The 9,367-nt window shown below is 40.4% G+C and overlaps 1 protein-coding gene across 3 annotated transcripts; it reads right to left on the minus strand.

Annotated features, from left to right (window-relative positions):
- Window positions 1-314: 314 nt before the first annotated feature.
- LOC112172482 (protein ROLLING AND ERECT LEAF 2) lies at window positions 315-5,613 on the minus strand. Of its 3 annotated transcripts, none has more exons than XM_024309841.2 (5): window positions 5,290-5,613; window positions 3,434-5,034; window positions 2,417-2,631; window positions 2,013-2,236; window positions 315-1,503 (listed from the first exon to the last, which is right to left on the minus strand). In XM_024309841.2, the coding sequence occupies exons 2-5, from the start codon at window positions 4,926-4,928 to the stop codon at window positions 708-710; spliced, it is 2,730 nt and encodes a 909-aa protein (XP_024165609.1). In that variant the 5' UTR covers window positions 4,929-5,034; window positions 5,290-5,613; the 3' UTR covers window positions 315-707. The 3 variants fall into 3 exon arrangements, with proteins under 3 accessions (XP_024165609.1, XP_040364925.1, XP_024165608.1); XM_040508991.1 differs by having other exon boundaries at window positions 3,434-5,167; XM_024309840.2 differs by having other exon boundaries at window positions 3,434-5,613.
- Window positions 5,614-9,367: the final 3,754 nt, after the last annotated feature.

The following is a 9,367-nucleotide window of genomic DNA, read 5'->3' on the forward strand; positions in this document are numbered from 1 at the left end:
CCAATCACTCAATTCACAGTTGACCATTTGCTGATATTGAAATCAATTTGCAGTTTTAACTCGACACTGAAAGCTGAAAACTCCCATGAATGGTAAGATCCCCTAGCTCAAGTTCACAACCATAACGGCCCTAAACAATTTCATCAATGCGCAAGTTAACAAAAATCGCCAACAAAAGCATAAGAAATCAACCAAGAATAAGACAGTAGAAAGCACCTTCATTCAAAACTTCCTAGTTTCTCTACTACACCAAGCGACGGGGGATGTCCACAAATTTCAAAAACAGACCACAAAACAGCCACCTAAAAAACCAATTTTATCAACCAATGAATGAATTTTCAATTTTCTGTACAATAAAAGGGGTTGTTGGAGAACTAGATATCAAGTCAAAATGCGAAATGAATCAACTTCCAGGCAACCCAAGGGATTCTAAAACCCTACTATTCCTTCTTCTAAGCATCTTCTAAAACCTCTGTCATAAAAGCCTAATTTCACGCGAAATGAATCAACTTCCAGGCAACCCAAGGGATTCTAAAACCCTACTATTCCTTCTTCTAAGCATCTTCTAAAACCTCTGTCATAAAAGCCTAATTTCACTTCTGTATGTAGCGCCCTTTTCTCTTCTTAGCTAATCTACCATTCTAAATTGTATCAATCTAAAGGGACTGAACTGACTATACATATAATTAAGGAGCTAAGCTACTTCTCTATGAGCCTCCGACATTTTGAACTCTCACCTGCTCATGAACCTTCAATGCCTCTGAAGTGAAACTACCCAAAGCCTCAAATATGGGAATCAAACCTGTCTGCAAACTATTCGAAGCAGCACTGTTAACCATTTTGATGGCCTCCTTGTGCCTCGCCTTCTCCTCGGAAAATCTCTTCCTCATTGAATCCAAATCCACTTTTAGATCATCCAGTGCTGAAACTCCACTTTCCGAAGTAGTCTTTGAGCGAGCAGATTTGTCTGATGATGCTGCATGGCCATGCTCCCTTCTCATCCTCTCCATGCCCAGTTTCTTAAGTCGGTTCTCTAAATCCTTGGAGAGGTTTTCTGCCTTCACTCTTTGACGTTGCGCCTCATCCTGCCTATCCCATAACTGATGTAAGGTTGACGCGAAATCATACATAGCATCTGCCACTGCTTGCTGTGAAATTATTTCCATTGCTTGGAACCAATCGTTGCATATTACAAAAATAGGAGGAGCTCCGATCCGGCTTGGGGAGAACGGAGCAACTCCATCGGCAGTTTCTTCAGGTTCGCTATTGATGCACCTTAAAAGCCAACCATTTAAGGACTGTACATAAGATTTCTGGGTGTTAACCCAATTGTTAAAGTTACTGCACCAACTCAGAAGCTCCATTTCAAGTTCAAGAGTAGCTTTCAAACCAGAATCTTTCCGAAGGCCGGCATTCCCCTTAAGGGATCGAATTCTGCTCTCCATAATAGCTTGGAACTGTTTCTGGTGGCATTTAAGCATGGATTTCCACATTCTTATCAATCTGCAGATAAAAAGGCCTTACTATCAACAATTGAATCTCGCAAAATTAAATGAAAAACTAGATTAATTGGATGTCTCTTTTCAACTTCTCCCCTGAACTTCATTATATAGAAGCAACTAAACATGGACCAGTTTAAAGTCGCTGCAACTAAACAAAAATTGACTTATACTGTCACCGACTCATAAATCACTCAAAGCGTAAAGGGATCATGCATGGGAAAGTGACCCAATCAGAGCACCATATTCACTACAGCAAGATTAAAGTAGGACCAAAAATGAATCACTAGCAGAAACATTCACAATGTGGGGACCCTGAAGGCTTAATATGATAACTACCAGCTTTTAACTGTTGAGAGACTAAACCTTAGCAGATCAACTCCTATATGCAAATTACCCATAAAAGGGCAATAAGATAAAGAAATTGAAGCGTGACATACTGCCGACTATAAGTTGGCCTAATGCAAAATGACTGACAACAAAACAGCACAGCAGGTTGAAGCAATTCATTACCCATGAATCAATTCCGTTACTTGGGGCAGTAATTCTTCATCCCTCAACTTATGTATCCTGCTCGATATGGTATCCACAGCTCTGATACAAACATTAATTTTCGTAAGCAATTTTCGAACAGAAGCCTGTGCGGCATCAATCTTAGCTGACTCAGCTCCATGATCATCTAGTCTTTTCAATCTCTTGCACTCCTTTTCATAGACAACCCGTAGCTTTTCTTCATCCTAAAGGTAGACCAATATGTATTAAAATATTGTCGACAGAAGCATGCATAAGGCACTTAAAGAGTCAAGGAAGTTGACAACAAACACTGATAGTCTGATATAGACATATAGAAAAGAATTTGAGTCAGAATGTCCTAAGCAAACTGGATTTAGAGGCAGCCATTTTTATTGTTTTCTTACCTTAACTTCTTTGTATAGCTTTTTCTCCCAGGCATGAAGTTTCTCCAAAGTCGATGAGAGGTTCCCAGACTTCAGGTTGAAATCTTTCCCAGGCTCTCCATGGTACCCTTTGGCCATCTTGATCATCTTGGAAGACATTCTGATTGATGGCTTCGACGGAGGATGTGAAGCCAACGTGGAAGGTGCTACAAGGCACAGGATCCTGGAAAAGATCACTGCATATAGGTGCATAAGTATTATTAAAGCAGCAAGAGTAATGATTTTTCAAAAAGATCATAAAAAAAAATAAAAAATAAAAAATTCACGAACTATAATAGAATTAGATTAGCAAGCCAAAACAATGGGATTGATATCTTTCAACTAAGATTCAGATCTATTTTTAGGAAACTGGAGCAGTGTGATTGTCAAAGCAAACTTATCAATGCATAACATTATTTGTCCAGAAATTAACCTCTGACAGCAATGTAAAGTGTATACACAATAAATGTAGATTGTGTCTTTGGAAAGGTTCAATCAATTGGAATCTTGAAACTACAGCTCCTTTACATGTATCCTACAGACATTCAATTAACCCTGTTTGACAACCATCTGCACCAAATTCACTTACTAATCTACAGGTTTGGAAATTCAAGTCAACATGATCTAAGGTCTACTACTTATCAAAACCAAGGCTTTGGATTACAATGGATTACAATGACATATCTAATACTGAAGAAATGAATACAAGGACAAAGAAATGCAAGAAATCATTATCTTGTAAGCACATTGGTGATCCTGCTTTGTAAAAGGTTTGAACTTTTGGACACATCTAGCAAAAAATGTGGAATAATCTTGTAATCATTTCATCATTTTTTCTATATTCTTGACAAATACTAGATTAATAGCAAAAAAGCAGAGCCACAGTGCAACACAGAGGCAATTCTTAGATTAAAATGGGCAACCATAGAAACAAAAATGTCATGAGGTATATGCGGATGCATGATAGAGTAGCAAGAGAAAAATACATTAGAATTGTACCTTTAAGAGCAGCAACTCTGGACTGATATGGCAGCTTGCCCACCTCAAGCAACATGGCAACCTCTTTCCCATAGCTAGAGGCAGTTTCAAACTCATCCCTGATCTCCTTCACAACCTCCTGAACGTCCCTTGTACCGTGTACTGACAATGTGGTCAAGCTACTCCCTTTTGAAGATCCAACATCCATAGTCGATGCCTCCTCAAACTCAAAGCTTACCCTCTTTTTCTTCACATGCTCTTCTTCGGGACTTTTCGACATATCTATATCAGGACTGCTCTTTATCTCTTTCTCATGGACAGAGTGCAGTGAACTCTCGCTGCTGTGCAAGTGAACTGTCCCTGAACTCCCCTCACTGCTGGTCTGCTTCGGCACACCCCTTGAAGTCCCTTCACCCGAATTCTGCTGCAAATTTCTATGCCTAGAAGTCCCTTCACCTGCGTCATGATTCCTTCTAAATGCACTATCCTCATTAGCCTTCTTCTTCTCCTTTCGAACCTCTTTCAACACTTCCTGCTCTTGCTCTGTTTCATCCTCCAAATCAGGAATCCCCTCCCTCTCCCTCACTTCCTTCGAGTCAGGACTACTCGCCGCCGAGCTCCCATTGCCATACCTACTCCCCGGAAAGTAACTCAAGTAACCACCATTGTCATAACCATCAAACACATTGAAGAAATCCCAGCTAGAAGAAGCTTTGGGCGGCGAAGGCGGCTCCCGTGGAGGACCCGGCTTTTGCGGGCCGGGCTGCGCATTATACGGATCCTCCCTGGCCGCCGGTGAGCCCATTGAGAACCCGAAAAACCCACCTCCCCCATAACCGGAATAAGAATCCGACGACGGCCCATTTTGGACCGGAAATCTCTCCGGCTCTCCATAATAAAACGTCTGCGCCGGCGTCTCTGATCTTCTCATGTAATACATATTCGAATTCGGGTAATTTCCAAAGGACGAAGTCGGGTCATAACCATAACCGGACGAAGTCGGGTCATAACCATAACCAGAGGAATTGGGAGGGTAAACAGCACCAGATGAATTCGGAGAGTAAACAAAATTCGGAGGCTGATTATAAGAAGAAGACGGTACCTCCGGTTCGGGGCTGCTCTCAATGTGGACATGACCCGAATCCAAGTCAGAATCCGAATCGGATAAGTGCAAGTGAGAGTCTTCAACGTCCTCGAAACTATGCGAGAGTGAAATCGAAGACGACGACGAGCTTTTCCCTTGGGGCTTTCCTTTCCCGGGCTTGCCTTCGTCGGAGGGCAATGTAAGAACCGGAGAATCCGGCAGCGAATACGACCCGCCGGCGCCGCCGATGACTAGGTCCTCGTCAACGAACTTGCAAAGCGCGTCGCCGATTCGCTTGAGCGACTGGAAATAAGTTAGGTGGGCCGCGGCCAGGGCGTAGCGGGTATCCGACGCCGTTTTGATGTAGTCCCTCCGCTCCCTGCAGAGAGTCACCAACGGCAAGTCGTCTACTTTGGAGACACCACAGCCCATATCATCAAACAAATAACCCCTAAACAGAAGACAAAATTACCACCCAATGCCACTCCACCACCGCCTCTGCATTCACCGCCGCTCCCCCACCTCATCTCCTCCCTCCCTGTCCGTACAAACCAAGCATTGTGAGCAAAGGCCAAACAGCTTGAGAAATTTCCAGAAACCCAAAATTGAAATACTGAAATTCAAAACCCTAGATCACGAATACTCAGAACTAATAGCATTCATACAGAGACCTATAGCTACACAGAGAGATAGAGAGTGAGAAGCAAAAGAGAGATACAATAAATGGGTGTGCGAGCGAGTGTGATTTGGTGCATGAAAATGAGCGATGATGGGGGAGGGAACAAATCCTGACCGTTGAGATGGATAGGGATGAGTAATGGCTGTCCATGCGAGGAGGGGACACAGGCGCAGAGACACAGAACAATCGTCTATCAGATACAGAAATTATATATAATTTTAATTTACGAAATCGAATACCTTTTTTTTTTTTTTTATGTGAAACTTTTTTTACCCAGAAAACAAAATTGGGCGTGGAGATGCGTGAGGGTGGTTTATAGATATAGAGGCTGAGAAGGGAGGAGGGAGCAGGGCTATGGGGTTTTGTTTATTCAGAATTCTCCAGGGTTTTGAATTTACAGAGCTTTTGAGAAGAGGAAGGGGTGTGAATCTGTGAATAGAAAGGGTCGTGGAACCCGCCACTGACAAACAGAGCTTGTCGTTATTACCACTGCTATTCTTACCGCTGACAAAAAGGGAGTGAAAATCTCCTGCCACTATATTTTCTGACATAATTGCCCTTTATTTCCTTCTGTCTCTGCAACTCTTTAGTTCTTAACTTTTTGCTTCAAGCTACTAAACTTTTATTAATGACAAAATCTCTAGTCAATCAGCGCAAAATCTGTATTGAGTGTTTTGTTAAATCTTCAACATCTGATTTTACGCGTCATTATGAATTTCATAATCATTGAAAAACACTTGATTTTTTTTTTTTTTTTTAAAACGGAGTTTGGAACCCAGCCTAATGAAAAATACTTGATTTTACAGTAAGTAATTTGATCTAAGAGTCGGAACGAAACACTAAATAAATACAGAATTTATAAAATCATCAGGATCGTGATATGATTAAGTAATATAATACACATACATAATGAAAGCATACCTCGAGAACTCACAATATGGCCCGATCATAATGCCTGCGAGTTGATGTAGGGAGGGCATGAAAGAGAAAGAACTAAGCGCGCTGTCTCAATCTAAAGAAAAAGTAGAGTTCGCTAGCAAATTAAGAATCCGCATAGGAATATAGAGAAGTCTATAAGTTTGAGTAGTAAATTATGAATTCATACGAGAAAACAGAGAAAGTGTGTAAAAACCCAAATGGAAAATCGAACAAAACAATTGTCTTTGGTGCTTTTTATATGATATTCATTGTTGATCAAGTAAAAACGCAATCCGACTCATAAATAAGAAAGTAAATCTTTGAGTATAATCAAAAACTTTAAATGGCAATATAAATAAATTAAAACTTAACTTGCAAGACAACTTAGCGCGCATATTACACAAAATATCATATATCGCCATAGCAATATAATGGGGTTCTGAAATATAAGAAAATACTTAGGGTCCATGAATTTTATTTATAGGACAAAGTCGAACTTTCTCATTACATCAAACTTAGTATGCAGAAGCGTCAAATTTGACGACACAGGTCTAGCCAAATAGCTGCTCGATCGTTTCCTTTTCACATGGTTTTTGATCTTTACGTACCGTTTTCAATGGTCAGATATCTAACTTGACCTTCTTGAAGGTTCATTCATACCGGATTGGTCAAATTAGTGTTTTTTCTTTCTTTTGGTTCATTAGGATCAACTTAGCAGTTAATCGGTTATGCAATGCAAAGTGAATGGAGCTCGTGTAAAGCAAACGTCAACGAATAGGTCGTGATCGACTTGTTTTGGTTTGGTGAACCAGATCGAATCTCTTTAATCATTTCCCAGTTGCCACCATAACATGCCTAAAAGCAAAGAGTAAAGCACAAGCAAGCATTACTAATTAAGCCATGAACATGTAACTCTCACCATGCTAATTGGCGTTAATTCAAATTAGGAAAGTATAATCATTATAGACTTGTGAAAAACGTGTGCTGGTATCATATATCTCTACTTAAAACAGCAATACTAGAGTAGAGTATGAGCGAGTTTTTTTTTTTGAGATTTTGAAATTATCATTTTTCAACCTATCTAAAATGATATCATTATGAACGATATTATTCACGAAAAGTATAAATATGATGACTTTTATTTAGCCTTGCTAAAATTGTATGATAGCGGCACATTAGGTTCCAGAGTTCTACACCTATTACTCCTACAATAAGAGTCCCCTAAATCCTGGCAAGATCAGAAAAATGAAGCCCATAAATTTGGTGGTTGGTCTATGACTGAGACATGAATAAAAGCCTAAAAAGGGGCCGGAGTTGTTATTGAGTAGGGAGGTGGATAGAAAGGCCATAACTAATCCAAATTTAGCTTCCCTCCATCCAAAAAAAATTCAATTTTGTTTTTATTTTGTAATTAGTAATTAAGTTGGGCTGGTTTACGGTGGGGTGGTATAACCTCTAGGTGTGGAACCCCCACAGCTGGATTCGAGCCCCCTCTCCTACGCTTAGTGGCCAATAGTGGCTGGGTGAGTCCTTGTGCCTATTGCCTGTTGTGTGCCTCAGGTTAGAGGGAATAGTCCGGCTCTGCTGGAATACCCTCCATGAGTGTGTGTTGCAAACAACCGCTAACCTACCCCGATAAAAAAATAAAATAAAATAAAAGTTTGGGCTGGTTTAAACCTTTTAAAACCAACGACTTTGGGCTAACCCCCAGCTATAATCCGTGCAAAAGGGCGCTTTTATTTTGTGGGCCCACCGCAATACCCACCCACAAGATTGGAGGATTGGTCGACACTTTGCATTAGTAGGCCCCCCTACGAGGTAGGCAAGTAGGCCGCGGTTGAAACTCGGAGAGTGGGGCCCAAACAGATTCCCGCGTCAACTTGAGAAGATCTCCAACTAAACAAGGGCATTCTCGTACTTTTCCAATTATCTGAAACTGAATTTCACTTGTGCCTCTGTCATATAACATATTCCCGCCACTTTTTCTTTCGACCTTCCTTTGTAGTTTGTACGCAAGAAAGTTCTGATCGACGTTAAACCTGGGAAGAAGACAAGGACGAAGAAGGTTTAGGATGGAATCAAACATCAAACGTGTATTTTAAGCAAAGCAAACTTGCTTAAGCTATCCACATTACATCAATAATGTTTGACTTATGCTTCATCAATATACTTTTTGACTTTTCGTGGAAAATATAGAAATATGAGTCCCCCTCAACTTGTTAATGGATAATTCACCATCTCACGGACAAAATAAAAAATTGATCTAATAAACTCAGAAAAGAATAATTTTGGTTCAATTGTTTTGTTTTTTCTATTTAAAATCGAATCAACATAGCTATTTGATTCATAATTTAGCTAAAAACACGTACAATAGTGTTTACACGTGTTTTATTGTATGTTTTTAAAGAGTTAAATTGTAGAGGTCGACGTGTAGTTTCCTTCAACCTTTTCAACGTTACTACGCTGCAAAAGGTTAAGCATGAAGGGAACGTGCGGCCCTGTACTCTCCATGACACCGGCGCAATTCTTCGTAAATGAAGCAAAACTCAGTTAATACGGCGGACCTACTTTGACTTGAAATGCCGTGAACGACAGCGTAGGGTCGCTGTGGAGTGTGGACCTATACTCATGTCGTCTGACCGGGAACGACGTGCACAGAGGCGAAGTTAATATGGTGGCCCCTTAACCCTATGCTAGTGACATCAATCCATTCACGTGTATCTTCGTCAGACTGAAAGCAAGCTACTAGGGCTGCCTTTATGAGTATGCGGCCTTTGAATCCACAGGGCTCGATGTCCCTAGGTTTTACTTGCTCTCTAGGTTAGCTATTAAACATTAATTAATTTCATTTACTGCGTTGTAATTTTCTTCATGAGTTAAAAGATAGATTTAGTTTTGCCCTTATTTACGGTGTACGTTGCTGTAAGCCTGTAATTGTCCGTTTCAGGAGTTTATGTTAACGTCGTCTAATGCTGGATTTGGTGCATGTTTCTTAATGTATAGTATACGACCTTTTTTTTTTAATTAATCGATATAAAAAAAGATTGATTACGGTGTTTAACTGGAACATTCTTTGTTGTTTGTAATCGTTTGCCTTGCTTTATCTTCTGCATAGGGTTCCTTTTGCGGTTAGGTGATCGACATGTAGGAGTTCAATTGTTTTTGCCCCCATTGGCCATTTGGTCATGTGATTATGCTAATATATAGCTCTGTTTAGTTAGGATATCGTCATGCATATTTGTTGGGGTTGAGAGAAAATTTTGAAAGGGACTAC

Source organism: Rosa chinensis, chromosome 6 (genome assembly GCF_002994745.2).
Source record: "Rosa chinensis cultivar Old Blush chromosome 6, RchiOBHm-V2, whole genome shotgun sequence".
Classification (NCBI taxonomy): domain Eukaryota; kingdom Viridiplantae; phylum Streptophyta; class Magnoliopsida; order Rosales; family Rosaceae; genus Rosa; species Rosa chinensis.

Bases quoted from the DNA above. Each gene is read 5' to 3' on its own strand.
- LOC112172482 (XM_024309841.2), bottom strand. From the start codon at position 4,928: ATGGGCTGTGGTGTCTCCAAAGTAGACGACTTGCCGTTGGTGACTCTC. The intron at 2,237-2,416 runs GTAAGAAAACAA...GTCTACCTTTAG, and splicing joins AGCTATACAAAGAAGTTAAG to GATGAAGAAAAGCTACGGGT. The intron at 1,504-2,012 runs GTAATGAATTGC...TTTTATCTGCAG, and splicing joins GTAACGGAATTGATTCATGG to ATTGATAAGAATGTGGAAAT.